Source organism: Dendrobates tinctorius, unplaced genomic scaffold (genome assembly GCF_039654945.1).
Source record: "Dendrobates tinctorius isolate UK_male_01 unplaced genomic scaffold, ASM3965494v1 ptg000293l, whole genome shotgun sequence".
Taxonomy (NCBI): domain Eukaryota; kingdom Metazoa; phylum Chordata; class Amphibia; order Anura; family Dendrobatidae; genus Dendrobates; species Dendrobates tinctorius.
In genome coordinates, this window is record NW_027361960.1 from 11,942,071 (window position 1) to 11,961,041 (window position 18,971).

The 18,971-nt window shown below is 47.0% G+C and overlaps 1 protein-coding gene across 3 annotated transcripts in view; it reads left to right on the top strand.

Moving 5' to 3' along the window:
* Positions 1–16,187, top strand: part of QPCT (glutaminyl-peptide cyclotransferase) — a 217,984-nt gene extending 201,797 nt beyond the window's left edge. For 2 of the 3 annotated variants that reach the window (XM_073560131.1, XM_073560130.1), the window contains one exon: positions 15,129–16,187. In XM_073560131.1, the coding sequence (XP_073416232.1) occupies positions 15,129–15,274 (146 nt within the window). In that variant the 3' untranslated portion in view covers positions 15,275–16,187. The remainder of the gene's footprint in view (positions 1–15,128) is intronic. The other variant, XR_012226897.1, reaches the window with a different exon arrangement.
* The last annotated feature ends 2,784 nt before the right edge of the window (positions 16,188–18,971 follow it).

Here is an 18,971-nt window from a genome sequence, read left to right on the forward strand (position 1 = left end):
CATGTATAAAGTATGATGGTCCCACAGCCCCATATACATATAGTAAGATATCCCCAGCTCACCCCATATATATGATGACTCCAGTTTATATATATATATATATATATATATATATATATATATATAGTAGAATGGCTCCCGTTTCCCCATGTATATAGTAAGATGGCCCCAGTTCTCCCATATATATAGTATGATGACCCCAGTTCCCCCCTTGTATATAGTGAGATGGCCCCAGTTCACAAACATATATAGTAGGATGGCCCCAGTTCCCTCATATATATAGTATGATGGCCCCAGTTCCCCCCTTGTATATAGTGAGGTGGCCTCAGTTCACATACATATATAGTAGGATGGCCCCAGTTCCCCCACATCTATAGTAGGATGGTCCCAGTTCCCCCACATATATAGTAGGATGGCCCCAGTTCCCCATGTATATAGTATGATAGCACCAGACCCCGCCTGTATATAGTTTGATGGCCCCAGTTCCCCCATATATATAGTAGGATGGCCCCAGTTCCCCCATATATATAGTAGGATGACCCCAGTTTCCTTATATATAAAGGATGATAGCCCCAGTTCACTCATATATATAGTATGATGGCCCCAGTTCACTCATATATATAGTATGATGGCCCCAGTTCACTCATGTATATAGTATGATGGCCCCAGCCCCCATATATATAGTATGATGGCCCCAGCCCCCATATATACAGTATGGTGGTCCCAGTTCCATCCCATATACATAGTAGGATGGCCCCAGTCCCCATATATACAGCAGGATGGCCGCAGTTTCCCCCCCATATATACAGTAGGATGGCCGCAGTTCCCCCCCCATATATACAGTAGGATGGCCGCAGTTTCTCCCCCATATATACAGTAGGATGGCAGCAGTTTCTCCCCATATACAGTAGGATGGCCGCAGTTTCCCCCCCATATATACAGTAGGATGGCCGCAGTTTCCCCCCCATATATACAGCAAGATGGCCGCAGTTTCCCCCCATATTTACAGTAGGATGGCCGCAGTTTCCCCCCCATATATACAGTAGGATGGCCGCAGTTTCCCCCCCCATATATACAGCAGGATGGCCGCCGTTTCCCCCCATATTTACAGTAGGATGGCCGCAGTTTCTCCCTCATACTTACAGTAGGATGGCCGCAGTTTCTTCCCCATATATACAGTAGGATGGCCGCAGTTTCTCCCCATATATACAGTAGGATGGCCGCAGTTTCCCCCCCCATATATACAGTAGGATGGCCGCAGTTTCTCCCCCATATATACAGTAGGCTGGCCGCAGTTTCCCCCCCATATATACCGCAGGATGGCCGCAGTTTCCCCCCCCATATACATAGTAGGATGGCCGCAGTCCCCCCCCATATATATAGTATGATGGCCGCAGTTCCCCCCATATTTACAGTAGGATGGCCGCAGTTCCCCCCATATATACAGTAGGATGACAGCAGTTTCTCCCCATATACAGTAGGATGGCCGCAGTTCCCCCCCCATATATACAGTAGGATGGCCGCAGTTTCCCCCCATATATACAGTAGGATGGCCGCAGTTTCCCCCCATATATACAGCAGGATGGCCGCAGTTTCCCCCCATATATATAGTATGATGGCCGCAGTCCCCCCCATATATATAGTAGGATGGCCGCAGTTTCCCCCTATATACATAGTAGGATGGCCTCAGTTTCCCCCCCATATTTACAGTAGGATGGCCGCAGTCCCCCCCCATATATACAGTAGGATGGCCGCAGTTTCTCCCCCATATATACAGTAGGATGGCCGCAGTTTCTCCCCCATATATACAGCAGGATGGCTGCAGTTTCTCCCCATATACAGTAGGATGGCCGCAGTTTCTCCCCCATATATACAGTAGGATGGCCGCAGTTTCTCCCCCATATGTACAGTAGGATGGCCGCAGTTTCTCCCCCATATATACAGTAGGATGGCCGCAGTTTCTCCCCCATATATACATTAGGATGGCCGCAGTTTCCCCCCCATATATACAGTAGGATGGCCGCAGTTTCCCCCCCATATATACAGCAGGATGGCCGCAGTTTCCCCCATATTTACAGTAGGATGGCCGCAGTTTCTCCCCCATATTTACAGTAGGATGGCCGCAGTTTCTCCCCCATATGTACAGTAGGATGGCCGCAGTTTCTCCCCCATATATACAGTAGGATGGCCGCAGTTTCTCCCCCATATATACATTAGGATGGCCGCAGTTTCCCCCCCATATATACAGTAGGATGGCCGCAGTTTCCCCCCCATATATACAGCAGGATGGCCGCAGTTTCCTCCCCTTATTTACAGTAGGATGGCCGCAGTTTCCCCCCCATATACATAGTAGGATGGCCGCAGTTTCCTCCCCATATTTACAGTAGGATGGCCGCAGTTTCCCCCCATATATACAGTAGGATGGCCGCAGTTTCCTCCCCATATTTACAGTAGGATGGCCGCAGTTTCCCCCCCATATACATAGTAGGATGGCCACAGTCCCCCCCCCATATATATATAGTATGATGGCCGCAGTGTCCCCCCCATATGTATAATATGATGGCCGCAGTCCCCCCCATATATACAGTATGATGGCCGCAGTTTCCCCCCATATATATAGTAGGATGGCCGCAGTTCCCCCCCCCCCATATATATAGTAGGATGGCCGCAGTCCCCCCTCCATATATACAGTATGATGGCCGCAGTTCCCCCCCCCATATGTAATATAATGGCCGCAGCTCCCCCCCCATATATATAATATGATGGCCCCACAGCCCGCTCATATAAAAAATAATAAAGTTTATACTCACCTCATCCTGATTCCCGGCACCGCGGCCTCCGTGTCGTCTTCTCAATGACGTCATCGCGCCGCTCATAAGCCGCAGACCGCGGCTACATGATGCAGGAATGCCGTCCCTTCACTATGGGAAGCTGTGACGGAGGGGCTCTCCTGTGTCACGGCTGTAGTGGGTACTGCTCGGGGCGATGTGTGATATGCACGGCCGCACGCAGTTCAACTGTGCAGGGCCATCAGGCGGCCGGCCCTGCACAGCTGCTGGGGGAGCAGCCCGGGGGGCATGTGCCTCTCTGCCACCCGACCCGGCCCAGCCCGCCCCTGGGCAGCTGTACCACCGTATCCAGCTGCGGGGTGCCAGGAGTTTGCTCTGCTTGGCCTTGTGTTTCCTCACACTGACGGAGGCTTTGCAGAGCCGACTTCTCCACAGGTTTCAAACTCCAAACTGACACACCCAACTCTTCGTGCAGGTTTTTTTTTTTCTAAACTCCAATCTGTGGCCATGGGTCATTTGTAAGATCCGGCCTGGAGGAAATGGACCCACTACTTTCCTGCATTCCGTTTAAAAAATAAAGGCCCATACTGGGTTTTCCTGAACAATTCCTTGGCCACATAACCTAACCAGATTCACGATTACTTTTATTCTGCCTTGTGGCTCACAGGCGTTCTGGTGTGACCACAAGCCACTCCAGCGGATCTAATACTCTTCTGAGCACATCCTGGGGGACACAAAGCGACCATCGCAAATAACACCAGTTGCTGCCTCACAATTCTTTACCAGTATGTTCTCCTGATGAACCCCATGACGGGGAAATGCGTCAAGTACATGCATACTGGACTTATTATAAGGATGTTGGCTGGGAAATATGCTTTACCATAATGTCTCTTTCAATTTATGGGGTATGTGCAATAACAATGTGATTGACGCACATGGAAGCATTTATTTAAACTGCTGAATATGTTCCCAAAGCTCTAGCCTGATTGCATTGTGTTCAAGATTTTGTGCAAATGTACCTGTATAATCTCTTTCTTATTTGAGGTATATTTGCGGCGTCCCTGAGGCTTCAGTCGCCACAGAGGTACTGCACCTTCTCCTAAGGTGTGGTACCCCACCATCCAGGTAGGCTGGGAACTCCCTTTCGCATTCCAACACCTGCACCCCACACACAGGATAGTTCAGCAGGGACTCATCCATGCTTTATGCTGGAAAGGTCATAGGGTGCCTTTTGTGGTCCCTGGCTTTGTAACACGAGAGGTGCTGGGGAGGCAGGTGGAGTTGGCTGTAAAAGAGAGGGAAAGTGTAGGATTTCAAGGCAGTCTGACAGAAGGTCAGTGGAGTAGGAAGTCACTCAGACAGGAGTGAGGATCCCTGGAAGAGGGATGGTGGAAGGAGTGTTGCAGCTGCCTCAGTGACCTGAGCCAGCTGGCACGAGAAAGGAACAGAAGGAAGGAGACGTAGACTGGAGACTACAGATTCCATAAGAGAGATAGAATAGAAGGACGGTGGGAAGTAGGTTGAGAAAGAGGGAGAACCCTTCCAGTCCAGAGCGCAAAGGCCGGGGCCCGGTCCCCGAGGTTGATTGGATCTTTATGTCCAGCAACAGACACCGGAGGAGTAGTGAGCCACTAACGCCTTACTCCCATCATAGACTTGGGACACAACAGCAACTGAATAGAGAGCTGGGAAGCAGAGAGGAGTCCCCGAAGCAGGCTACAGCTGTCTGTCATACAAGTAGAGACTAGGAACACCTAGAGAGAGGCATTCCAGGGTAACTAAGTACTGGAGTGCTTCGCACCTAAAGGCGCATTGGAGGAGGCGTTCAGTAAGGTACATATTGGCGAAGTGTGGAGAGGAGAATCCTATCCTGCCTGGAGGTTGGCTGGGGCCCTGACCTGAAGAACACATTGCGGAGGCAGGCATTGGTGTGAACTGCAAACAGTGAGTAAAGCTTTGGAACCGCATACTCTGGTGTCCTCCAGTTATTCCAGCACCGCTACATCTGGGTAACAACATCTATACCATTCTTCGCCTCTCCTCGTCCATTGCACCTACACTGCCCTGGGACTACAGCTCCACCTGTGGGGAGCTACACCATCTTTGCTGCACCACACCATCAGTCCCAGTGGATCTGCACGCAGCGTTGGCTCAACATCTCACTTGCCAAACACCACGGGTGGCGTCACGAACTATCCAAATAAACTGTTACTCCATTAACATCACCGCCATTGATATTGGGCGCCCAGGGCCACGGACCGGGTCACCGCTGCTGTGACACACATTCCCCCTGACACCGGCCCGGTACCGAGTACCTCACTGCCCTGGGTGTGAGGGGCGACCCATATTGATCCTATAATATACTGTCTAGTATAACCACTTGTTTGATTTAATTATTTTTGTCTGGACCCTTAATGAAAGGGTCCCCCTCTTATTGTTAAAAAATGGGGTACCGTGATGACATGATTAAAAGGTTGCGGGATGTTGCTAATTGATTGCATCTGCATATATACATCAAACGCCTATGGGATGTTATATTTTGTAAGGAAATAGTGATCTATGTTGCATACCCTTCAGTATATTGGATGCCTCTTGGCTTCCTCTGGGTACCCTGCCTATAGGGATCTTCCTTCTCTGATATAGTACACGTACCATATTATATATCAGAGATAAATCTGATTATGAAACATATGGTACCTTATGAGCGGTGGTGCCACTGCGCAGGTCTAGGGTGCCAACCTCCGCAGGTAGGTAGGGAGACATCAGTTCAATTTTAGGGAAAAATTTTCCTCCCTCCCCTATTTGTTGCAGACAAAAAAAGAAGTGCTTGTTGTTTTTTGTTGAGTCATAATTGTCATTGTGTTTATGTAAAATACTATTAAAAGTTTTGCTATGTATTACTTATTTGGAAAAAATTGACTACACTCTTCAGGAGACATTGAACAACAATTTTTTTGTGCAATCTCTCCTGTTACCCTTGTGAAAATGCTAAATTTGTGGCTAAAAAAACATTTTGTGGGAGAAATGTGATTTTTTTTTTTAATTTTCACGGCTCAATGTTATAAACTTCTGTGAAGCACTTGGGGGTTCAAAGTGCTCACCACACATCTAGATAAGTTACCTGAGGGGTATAGTTTCCAAAATGGGTTCACTTTGGGGGTTTCCGCTGTTTAGACACATCAGGGGCTCTTCATACACAACATGACGTCCGCTAACTATTCCAGCAAAATTTTACATTCAAAAAGTCAAATGGCGCTCCTTCCTTTCCGATTCCTAACAGTAGTTGTCCCCCACATATGGGGTATCAGTATGCTCAGGATAAATTGCATAACACATTTTGGGGTCCATTTTCCCCAGTTACCCTTGCAAAAATAAAAAAAATTGGGTCTAAAATAAAAAGCAAAATTTTTGTGAAAAAAGTTAAATGTTCATTTTTTCCTTCCAAATTCACTTACTGATTGCCATTCTTATACGCATGTACTGTGAATGTGCTTAACTACCTGGCAGCAGGTTTACTAGTTCTCTATTGATAATCTGCTGCTGATAAAATAGTGATTTTATCATAAGGACACTAAGCAGCCCAGTAAGTGATATATCACTGGAATCAATGTCTCAATCTATAAATTATGCTACTTTCAGATTAGATTGTAAAAACCTGATGATAGATTCCCTTAAATATATATATACTGTATTTTTAATTTTGATGTAGTTGGCCAGAGGCTGTAAACTTACTATTGGATTCAAGTATTACTTTAAAGATTCTCTATTTTTCTATGGCAACGCCATTTGCCAGGATATGATACTAATGTACAAGACTAAGCTCTTCAAGTGAATTTAGCTTACCTAAAGTTCCAGGTATTTGTATTTTCCCTTTGAAATGTTTTATTGAATATTAGGCTGGTTTCACATTAGCGCTTTTTAAGCGCACGCACAGCCGGGGGTAGCTCCGCCCCCGAGCCGGCTCTCTGCCCGGCGTGCCCGCCCCTTGCTTGTAGCGCCGCCTCCTAGCGCACAGCGGCGCCTGCGATCGGCGCACCCTATCTTTAGCACAGGGTGCGCAGATCATGCGCAGGCCGTGCGCTAGTTGCGCTTTGACCTGCGCTGCGCACTTTTGACGGTGCGCCGTGCGCGCCAAAATCAAACTTTTCGGATTTTGGCGCGCACGGCGCACCGTCAAAAGTGTGCAGCGCAGGTCAAAGCGCAACTAGCGCACGGCCTGCACATGATCTGCGCACCCTATGCTAAAGATAGGGTGCGCCGATCGCAGGCGCCGCTGTGCGCTAGGAGGCGGCGCTACAAGCAAGGGGCGGGCACGCCGGGCAGAGAGCCGGCTCGGGGGCGGAGCTACCCCCGGCCGTGCGTGCGCTTAAAAAGCGCTAATGTGAAACCAGCCTTACATTGAAACTTACCATATTATGGTCGGTGTAACCGTAATGCTCCTTGACCCATAGATCTGAAATTGTATCTGGTCTATGTGACAAAACCAGATCCAGCAGATTTTCTCTTGATTGTCTTGATCTGCTGATAAGATCTTGCATCTTTTAGCACAATCAGATAACTCTGTCCCATTAAATGTCTGGATAGTTAAAATGCCCCATAATATGGATCTTAATATTATTTGCTGCCTTTTCCATCTTGTTCATCCTCTGCCTGTTCAGCTATATTTGGTGGCTTATAACAGCTCCAATTAGGAACTAGCATTTTGAAAGCCCCATGTACATTTACCCATACTGACTCACTGGACACAGGTCTTAAGTTGGATTTGCTGAAAATAAACACCCCTCCACCTTTTTTGTCCTTTCTGAATGTAAACCTCTATGTTTTTCACTCAGTCAAGGCTCTTGTCCAGCCACGTTTCTATAATGTCCACCATCTATGGCTCAAAAATTCATGCAATTTTTTTTCTGCAAAACCTCTTGCATTTGCCAGCAAATTTTTTATAGTATTATCACATTTATTACTCCTAGTCATTTCCATACTTTCCCTTAATAGGCCCAGCTCATCTAAATGCTCTTTGCTCCCTCTTTTTGTCTGCTCTATCTATCCCCTACATTGCACAACCACCCTCTCTCCTAGATTAAAAGCTTTTCTATCCATGTCATCATTCTTTACCCCCCAGCACAGCGGCACCCTTCCTATTGAGGTGCAGCCCATCCCTACTGCAGAGTCTGTGGCCGACAGAGAGGGAGAATTCCGGCGCCTAACATTACTCCCAGGGCCCCCCCCCCCAGAAAGCCTCCCTACGCTCAAATGCTGCAATAAGCTGAGGCGCACAAATATGCTCAAGCGGCTCCCCGGTCTTATCTTCCGGAAAATGACCCTTCCAGTTAACCAGATAGAAAATTTTGCCATGTACCACCTTGGAACCGAAAATCGCGTTCACCTCAAAATCGTCCTAAGACGTACCTAACGTCTCGGCAGATGACGCAGAAAACCGAAACATTTAAACCAGTTTCAGGAGGGGGACATGAAATGTGCCATGATACCAAGACGCGGTGGAAGGGACAGGCGATAGACCACAGGATTCACCTGCTCAAGGACCTTGAAAGGACCTAAGTAGCGAGAAGCAAATTTAGTGGACTCAACACGCAGCCCAATATTACGGGCCGAGAGCCACACTAAATCGCCAGGGGCGAAGACGGGAGCGGGGTGACGATGTGCGTCGGCGGAGACCCTCATTGTCTCCTTAGACACCTGAATGGCCTCCAGAGTGCGGTCCCAAATGTCACGCACTTCCACAGCCCAGTCCACCACTCTGGAGTTGGTAGACGAAACGGGCATGGGCACAGGAACACGCGGATGCTGACCATAATTAAGGAGGAAAGGTATGTGCCCAGTAGAGTCAGCAACAGCATTATTAAGGGCAAACTCTGCCCAAGGTAATAAGGATACCCAGTTATCCTGCCTGGCCAAGATAAAATGCTGCAAGTACATGACCAGAGTCTGATTGGCCTTCTCCACCAAAACGTTTGTCTGGGGATGGTACGCTGAAGAGAGATTGAGCTCTATACTGAGCAAACGACAAAGCTCTCTCCAGAACAGAGAAGCGAACTGAGGACCCCGGTCCCTAACTATCTTGTCTGGCATGCCGTTCAAATGGAAGGCGTGCTTAATAAAAAGCACAGCCAGGGCCCGTGCCGATGGTACACGTGGGAAAGGAACTAAGTGTACCATCTTGGAGAAATGATCGGTGACAACCCAGATAACCGTATTATTGCGGGACTTAGGCAAACCCACAATGAAGCCCATCCCAACCATCTCCCAGGGTCTATCTGCTACCGGCAGCGGATACAACAAGCCTGCTTGCGTCTGCTGAGAAGGCTGATTTCGGGCACAGGAGACACATGCCTGAACATAGTCGCGCACCATTCCCGGCCACCAATACAACCTCGCCAGTAGCTCAGATGTCCTTTTGACCCCGAAAAGGCCACCCCCCCGGACGAGTGGGCCCAGGACAGAACCTCCGGCCGCAAATTGGGTGGCACCCGAGAATTGCCCACAGGCACAGACTCAAAAGATACCGGAGCAACAGTTCTCAGACTCTCCGACGGGACAATAAGCTGAGGCTCGTCTCTCTCCTCAGATGGGACAACTGAACGGGAGAGTGTCGGCGCGTAGATTTTTCTCCCCGGAGAGGAAATGAAGGGTGAAATTAAATCAGGAGAAGAATAAAGACCATCTGGCCTGGTGAGAATTCAGGCGCTGCGCCGTTTGTAAATATAGTAGGTTTTTGTGGTAAGTGTACCACCTGGAAAGGTTGCCGAGCCCCTTCCAGGAGATGTTTCCACTCGGAAAAAGCCAACTTCACTGCCAGTAACTCCCTATCCCCAATGGAGTAGTTCCTCTCCGCCAGTGTTAAGGTCTTAGAGTAAAAGAAACACATATGTTTCCGACCTTGAGCATCCTTTTGGTAAAGGACTTCTCCTGCACTGACGAAAGAAAACCATGAAGCACTGCACCGCTTTAAGGGAATGAGGTTCTTGCCAGCTCATCACAGACTCTAGTTTGGCTAGATCCATAGCCAAGCCCTTGGCTGAGATGATATAGCCAAGGAAAGGCAACTCCTGCTCAAACACACACTTCTCTAACTTAGCATAAAGGGAGTTGGCGCGCAAGAGGTCGAAAACTTTTCAGACATCTTTTCGGTGGGTATCTATATCTGGCGAATAGATGAGAATATCCTCCAGATATACAACAACCGAGGTGGACAACATTTCCCAAAAGATGTCATTAACAAAGTCTTGGAAGACGGCCAGGGAATTATAAAGGCCGAACGGTATCACAAGATATTCATAATGACCGTCCCTTGTATTAAACACTGTCTTCCACTCGTCCCCTTCGTGAATGCGTATCAGATTATACACACCCCGCAGATTCAGCTTAGTAAATATACTTGCTCCTAGAAGCCTATCAAAGAGCTCCGAGATGAGGGGTAGAGGATATTTATTTTTTACAATAATGGCATTGAAACCCCAGTAGTCTATACACGGACGTAACTCCCCACTCTTCTGAACGAAGAAGAGCCCAGCCCCTACAGGAGACACTGACTTCCTAATAAACCCCCTCGCCAGATTCTCTTTGATATACTGGGATATAGCCTCCATCTCCGGAGTGACAGAGGGTAGACACCAGGCAAGAGGTCTATAGGACAGTCATAGGGGCAATGAGGCGTCAGGGTATCTGCTGCCTTCTCGGAGAACACATCCGCTTATTGCCAATACTGTTTGGGTAGCGAGACTTGATCTGCGGGTATTACAGATGACCCAACCTGCACGTGGGTCTTGTGACACTGTCCCTGACATGCTCTACTCCACCCCAGTATTCTCCCAGTAGCCCTGTCAATTATGGGGTGAATGGTGACGCAACTAGGGAATACCCAGCAACACCTCATCAATACCATCGGGGATCACTAACAGAGATAATAACTACTGATGGTTAGGAGGAAACTCGAGGGACAGAGAAATGGTTTGATGGGTGATTTCATAGGGTGCAACAGAGCCATTCACCACTCGAATGGTAACTGGTTTAGTGAGCATGACTAGGGGTACTGCGTTCCATAGTTCGAAGGAGGAGGACATAAAAGCCCCGGAATCCACACAAGCCTCTGCGGCGTGAGAGTTCGCCCCATGGGACAGCATCACCGTAAAGTAATTTTGGGTGACATGACAGACGAAGCCGGGACGCCCACTCTAATTGCCACTAGAGACGGCCGTTTCCTCTGACACCTGGTGCGCCAGTTGGCTACGGAGACAGTCTGTCCATTGCCAGGAGGATAAATGTCTTATGAAACACACCAATCAAAATCTACAATTAAATAAAGTGTGATTACATATCACCGGACAATCCCAGCAAGGATCGCATACAACTAGAATACTCAAAAAAGAGAATAAACGATCACAAAAATACAATAGAAATCATGTAAATATGAAAAAATACTTATAAGGGTGTGTGCACACTGTGCGGATTCTTCTGCAGTTCGGCAGCAGATTTGTCCCTGGAGAACTGCAGCAGAACTGCAAGTGATGTACAGTACCATTTAAGGCTATGTAAAACAAAAACCGTTGTGCACATGCTGCGGATTTTTCCGCGCAGATTTGGTGCGGATTTAAAACTGCAGCATGTCACTTCTTTTGTGCAGTTCTGCTGCAGTTTTACATTTGCTCCATTGTAGAAATCCGCAGGTGTAAAACTGCAGGGGAAATCCGCAAAAAACTGCACTAAATCTGCAGGTAAAACGCAGGTCATTTTACCTGTGGATTTAGCAAAATCTGCGCGGAAAATTCCACAGCAGAATCTGCAACGTGTGCACACAGCCTTAGGCTATGTGCACACGTTGCAGATTCCGCTGCCGGCTTTTCCGCGCGGAAATGAAGGTAAAACCGCAGGTAAAGTGACCTGCGGTTTGGTCTGTGGTTTTGCCCAGCGGTTTCACACGTCTACTATGTTAAAGGTGTGAAACCGCTGCGGAAACCGCCCAAACAATTGACATGCTGCGGTTTGTAAACCGCAGCGTGAGCACAGCGTTTTTGAAAACCCATAGGCTTTCATTGTACTGTATCATGTCAGCGGAACTGCTGCGTTTTCGCAGGGCCAAAACCGCTGCGGAAACGCAGCAGAATCCGCAACGTGTGCACATAGCCTTAGGCTATGTGCACACACTGCGGATTGGTCTGCGGATTTTTATCTGCGGAACCGCAGGTAAAACCGCAGGTAAAATGACCTGCGGTTTGCCACCTGCACAATGGAATAGGTGGCAAACCGCAGCAGAATCCGCAGAAACAATTGACATGTCAATAGTTTCTGCGAATTCAAAACCACAGCTTTTCCGCAGTTAAAAATCCGCAGTATGTGCACAGCAGAATGTTAATCCCATAGGATAACATGCTACTGTACACTGTCTGCAGAACTGCTGCAGTTCTGCTGCGGCCAAAACCGCAGCAGAACCGCAGCAAAAACCGCAGTGTGTGCACATAGCCTTAGGGTAAATAGGTACAAGGAGGGAAGGAGTTCCACCTAGTGGCACATGTGGAGATAGGATGCAAAAAGTGACCAATATAGTAATATCATAGCAGCCATATGACTAGATGTAAACTTACAAAATATATATACATGTATAATATAGAGTACATAAATGTACATGCATGATATATTGCATACAGCCCAACTAACCTAATTAATTATAGAAACACTGCACCCAATGTATTCAAATAGAATTAACAATAATATGCATAGTACCTAATGGGGAAGCAGGGACCTGTCAAAGAGCGTCCACCCTGACGTGCGTTTCGGTGGTATAAGCCTTTCTCAAGGGGTATATAGCAGTGAAGGAAAGGGAAGGTTTAAAAAGCCCCAATAGCCAATTGAATTAACCGCCGTTAATTAACTACCGAGCACCTGATATGCAATCACATAACAACATGTGTCGTCATGTATAGACATTGGTACTGGCTAAATGATACAACCCGCACACCCAACGCATGCGCAAATATAGGGGCGGGACTAATCATGACATCAACAACACCCAAAGTCGCAACCATGGCAACAAAGTAAGCCAAAATAACAAAATCATGTACCGTGTAATCAGATCTTGTGGCCATTGCCATGGTGACAACCTACGCCGCAATTGCTTAGACCAGCGTGTGCGTAAACAAGATAAAATCATGTGGACATTGCTGCAGCAACAACAGACGCCGCAATTGCTCGAACCGGCGCATGCGCAGACAGAATGGAAGGGCGGGCAGTGGTGAAAAAGTCAAGTGCTGCATATAGCGAGGTTAGGTAAAAATTGCGTGTCATGGTTCCGGTTCATACACTGGCTTTCGTTGTCCCACGTGACGTTGACGCCTCTGACTGTCCCGTTATCAAGTCTGCGGACACGTCATCTGTGGGGTTGTATCGTCCTATGTTGCCATAGCAATTGTTACCTAACCTCGCGATATGCAGCACTTGACTCAGAGATCTACCCGTGGCTGTTTGAAGCACATGACGGCTGATCAGATCCAGCTGTCATGTCCATGGAAAGATGCTGGCTCAGTGCTGGAGCCTGCATCAAATGCAAGGAGACATCCTTGGACAATCCTATACGTAAAGGGCCTCAGGATCTTCCATCGCCTTCTGATCTTGTCATTGGTACCAGTGTTTACCAGCTACACCCATCCATCTGTCTGTCTAATTCGCAATATGCTGAATCCAATCACCGGGGAGACAACACACTGTTCGGCATTCACGGTCTCTGTAACAGAAGACCTTGACTGTCTGACTATTTGTAGAGTCCCCTACCATCCATACAAGTGCTTCTCACAAAATTAGAACATCATCAAAAAGTTAATTTATTTCAGTTCTTCAATACAAAAAGTGAAACTCATATATTATATAGAGTCATTATAAACAGAGTGATCCATTTCAAATGTTTATTTCTGTTATTGTTGATGATTATGGCTTACAGCCAATGAAAACCCAAAAGTCATTATCTCAGTAAATTAGAATACTTTATAACACCAGCTTGAAAAATTATTTTAAAATCTGAAATGTTGGCCTACAGAAATGTATGTTCAGTAAATGCACTCAATACTTGGTTGGGGCTCCTTTTGAATCAATTACTGCATCTACGTGGCGTGGCATGGAGGCGATCAGCCTGTGGCACTGCTGAGGTGTTATGGAAGCCCAGGTTGCTTTGATAGCAGCCTTCAGCTTGTCTGTATTGTTGGGTCTGATGTCTCTCATCTTCCTCTTGACAATACCCGACAGACTGTGTGCTGTTGTTTTATCACCAGGATATTATTATGGCTGTGATTAGATGGTGGCACAACAAACATTTATCCAACCATGCCCCCCTCCTCCTGTGATAAGTAGTTCACTGTCAATAGAATATGTACATGGAGAGCCTGGTGTGGGCGGAGGAAGATTTCTCAGCTTTGCTTTATGTTAAATCTAAGAACTCTGATGGTATCACGACTACTACACCCAGTAATCTAAGGCTAGTTTCACACTAGCGTTTATGAGCGCAGCGACGGCCTGCGCACGGCCGCCGCTAAGCCGCGCCCCCGCCGGTAGCTCCGCCCACCTGCGCATGACGCTGCATGCGCCCTGCGTCCCCTATCTTTATCACAGGGGGCGCAGGCCGTCCGCAGTATGCGTTTGGCGGCGCATGCGCCTTTTTGACGGTGCGCCGACGCAACCAAACTGCAGCAGGTTGCGTTTGGCGCAGGTCGGCGCACCGTCAAAAGGACGCATGCGCCGCCAAACGCATACTGCGCATGGCCTGCGCCCCCAGTGATAAAGATAGGGGACGCAGGGCGCATGCAGCGTCATGCGCCGGTGGGCGGAGCTACCGGCGGAGGCGCGGCAGGGGGCGGGGCTTAGCAGAGGCCGTGCGCAGGCCGTCGCTGCGCTCATAAACGCTAGTGTGAAACTAGCCTAAGTGATACATTGTTGGAATCAGGGTCTGTTTTCCTACATCATAGTGCTGTCAGATGAGGTAGCAAAAGCTTGTTGACAGATTCCCTTTAAGTCACGTGGCAAGGCCCTTTAAAGGGTCGATATTGACTTTTAGGATTGACACTTCAAATACGTGGCACTAGATTTCTTGTCCTCTTGCTCTCTGAAAAAGCTATTTGCATATGTATTTATAATACAATTGCTGTCAAAAAGTATAAACTAGAAACAAAAATTCCATTAAAAGGCTATATCTAAAGTATTCATATTTCTAAAGGGATTTTAGATATAGATGGCACAAAGTGAAACTATCTAATTCACTTGCTGTACCTGACTACAGTAGAACACTACCAATCCTGATGACTATCCAGCATGAATATGTTTACCAGATATGTTGTATTTCAGGTGTTCCAGTTCTGCATCTTATTCCTTCACCATTTCCAGATGTTTGGCACACATTTGAAGATAATGAAGAAAATCTTGATTCATCAACTATTGAAAACATCAATAAAATTCTGCAAGTTTTTGCACTTGAATACCTTAATATATGATTATATTGTATAATTTTTGCCAGTACATTGCATAGTAATTTGGGATCATACAACGCTGTGCAATATTCATTTTTATAGAAACATTAAAAATGAGATTAAGGCTATGTGCCCACGTAGTGATTTTTAAGCGTTTTTGCCGCGATTTTCAGCGCGAAAACGCTGCGAAAACGTTTAAAAATCGTGTACAGAACGCCCCCCATGCATTCCTATGGCATTCCGCACATGCTGTGCTAATGCTGCGCTTTTTTCCGCGGCGGAATCGCATCGCGGAAAAAATCGCAGCATGCTCATTCTTTTGTGCGGAATCGCAAACAATTGCCGCAATTCCGCACCCATAGGAATGCATGAGAACCTCTTACTTCCCGCATGTGGCTATGCCCACCATGCGGGAAGTTAAGCGTCTCATGTGTGGTTGGTACCCACGGTGTGGAGGAGAGGAGACTGTCCTCCAGGCCCTGGGTACCATACCCCTGTAAAAAAAAGAATAAAAAAATCGGGGTATATTTACCTTCCGGCGTCCCGCGCTGTATGTTTGACGAGTGTGACCAACCTGTCAATCACTTTCCAAGCGATGCTTCAAATCGCTTGGAAAGTGCTTGAATATCGCACACGAAAATCGCGGCAAAATCGCGATCATAATCGTGGTAAAATCGCGGTGAAATCGCGCGGAAAAAAACGCGCGATTTCTGGGAAGGAGTCCGGTTTTTAGTGAGCGTTTTAAAACGCTACGTGGGCACATAGCCAAAATGTTGCATATGCCAATTCTAAATTACCTTTAAAGAATATGATTTCAGTTGAATTTGTAAAGCCGTCGTGTGCGTACGTGAGTAACAGTATTCCCAATGTACATATATGAGGTTCAGCACTTTCTCTCATCTCTGCCTGCTCCATTTCTGATTGGCTTGTTTTCCTGAGTTCTGCCTCAGAAGACCCTAACTGCTGTGATTTACTCCCAATCTCATTAGCACAGTGCTGGATTACAAGGAATGGAGTTCTTTTAATATCCTGGACATGCTCTTCGTTTTTTTAGGTAGAGAAGCTGTTTTTCTGAGAAACTTAATACAAAATCCTTGTGTAATATATTTACTTTTAGATGTCCAGTTTTATCCTGCAATAGCAAACACCGGGCTCTACATAGAACTGTTGTACTTTTGAGTATTACTGAAATATGCCCATCTTACATCCATCTGTAAATTACATATAGAGGCATTTACACATTTATATTTTGGACCATATATGCAAATCACATCAGAGGAAAGGGGAAAAAAGCATATTTTAAGCCGGGCAGCATCACCATGAAAATGGGTCATTTTTTCTTCCTCTGAAATTCTTCAGATAGGCCCTACAATGGGAAGGAACCTCTGGCCTCAGCAGCTCATTTACCTACAGGCCTCCATAATTGTTGTTCACTCAAGACAAGATTACCAGAAGAGAATTGATTCACAGAACCCCATCGGCCGGGAATCTGACCACTGTACGGGAGATCTGTGAATATCCTTACTTCCCGACATTTGCAGATCTTCTTTTGATTTGTTGGGCTGGCATCATTGTGGCATAACACACACACTACGTAGCGCCAGCCTGGCTAATCAAAAGTGAAGCTGGGCATACCAGGAGGTCAGGAGATTCACAGATCTCCCGTCCAGTGGTCATAGATTTTTGACTTGGCCTAAACCTGCTGTTCTGTAGTCCTCCATATTCATTAGCACGGTATATGCCCATCTACAACACTGATTGACAGCTTTCTTCCTTTGCTGAGTGTACACAGAAAGCTGCCAATCAGTGGTGTCGGTGGGTTTATACAGAGCTCAGCATTTAGGCTGTGTGCACACGCTGCGGATTAGGTGCGGATTCATCCACGCGGATTTTGTAAAATCCGCAGGTCAAAATACCTGCGGTTTTACCTGCGGATTGCTCTGCGGTTTTGCCCTGCGGTTTTTCATCTCCTCAATGGAGGAGATGGCAAACCGCAGCAGAATCCGCAGAAAGAATTGACATGTCAATTCTTTCTGCGGATTGAAAACCGCAGATAATCAGCGCGGAAAATTCCGCACCGTCTGCACTGCGGTTTTTGATTCCCATAGGGAATCATGGTACTGTACACCGCAGCAAAAACTGCTGCGAGTCCGCAGCGGCCAAAACCGCTGCGGAACTGCAGCAAAATCCGCAGCGTGTGCACACAGCCTTAGAGAACTACAGCAAATAAAACAAAAATATTATCAAAATGAGAGCAAGTAGCCAGGGTGCCATTCATTGCTGAAATCAGGGTGTCTACCTCTAGATCATGCTGCTCTCACTTCAAAGCAAATATCGGGTGACAGATTCTGTTCAAGGGTTTTTTTTTTATCTGAATGGCTACCATGTAATAATAAATATTGCCTGCAGCGGATGGTGCAGAAAAAATGCCTGGCTAGCCAAGGTTTCCTATTTAGAAATCAGCTACTTGCTGGGTTTAGCAGGCGCAAGACACGTGTCAATCTCTTAATCATGCAATGAATGAGGAATATGGTGGTTCATTGTCCGTGCTGCCCAAGGTTCAAAGGTACCACAATGATAAGATACAACTCAAAAAGTGTGGTCATTGTGATCTTATCTTATGGTTTGGTCCTGATGAAGAGGTTTGGAAACCTTGAGGCTATGTGCCCACGGTGCGTGTTAAAACGCACACCAAAAACCGGACTCCTTCCCAGAAATCGTGCGTTTTTTTCCGTGCGATTTCACCGCGATTATGATCGCGATTTTCGTGTGCGATATTCAAGCACTTTCCAAGCGATTTGAAGCATCGCTTGGAAAGTGATTGACAGGTTGGTCACACTCGTCAAACATAGTGTTTGACAAGTGTGACCAGGTTTTTACTATTGAGGCCGCCTATGCGGCATCAATAGTAAAAGATAGAATGTTAAAATGCTAAAAAAAATAAAAAAATCGGTGTATATTTACCTTCCGGCGTCCCGCGCTGTATTCCCGGGCCACAGCGTTCCCAGTAATGCCTTGCGAGACCTGTGATGACGTAGTCTCGCGTTGCTATAGCGATCTCGCGAGACCGCTAGAGTCACGCGAGACTAAGTCATCACAGGACCTTGCCGCAAGGCATTACTGGGAACGCTTAGGCCAGGAATGCAGCGCGGGACGCCAGAAGGTAAATATACCCCGATTTTTTATTTTTTATTCTTTTTTTTACAGGGGTATGGTACCCAGGGCCTGGAGGACAGTCTCCTCTCCTCCACACCGTGGGTACCAACCGCACATGAGACGCTTAACTTCCCGCATGGTGGGCATAGCCACATGCGGGAAGTAAGCGATTCTCATGCATTCCTATGGGTGCGGAATCGCGGCAATTCTTTGCGATTCCGCACAAAAGAATGACCATGCTGCGATTTTTTCCGCGATGCGATTCCGCCGTGGAAAAAAGCGCAGCATTAGCACAGCATGTGCGGAATGCCATAGGAATGCATGGGGGCATTCTGTACACAATTTTTAAACGTTTTCGCTGCGTTTTCGTGCCGAAAAACGCTTAAAAATCGCTACGTGGGCACACAACCTGACAGTAAACCGCATTTATGCTTCACCTTCATGTGTCATCATATCTTTGAACCTCATTATATTTTTATTCCTCATTCTTTGCAACATATCTCTTTGGTGGTCCTGCTGCAGCCTTTACATGCTTCTATAGGAGTTGTGACTGTCACAACCCTAT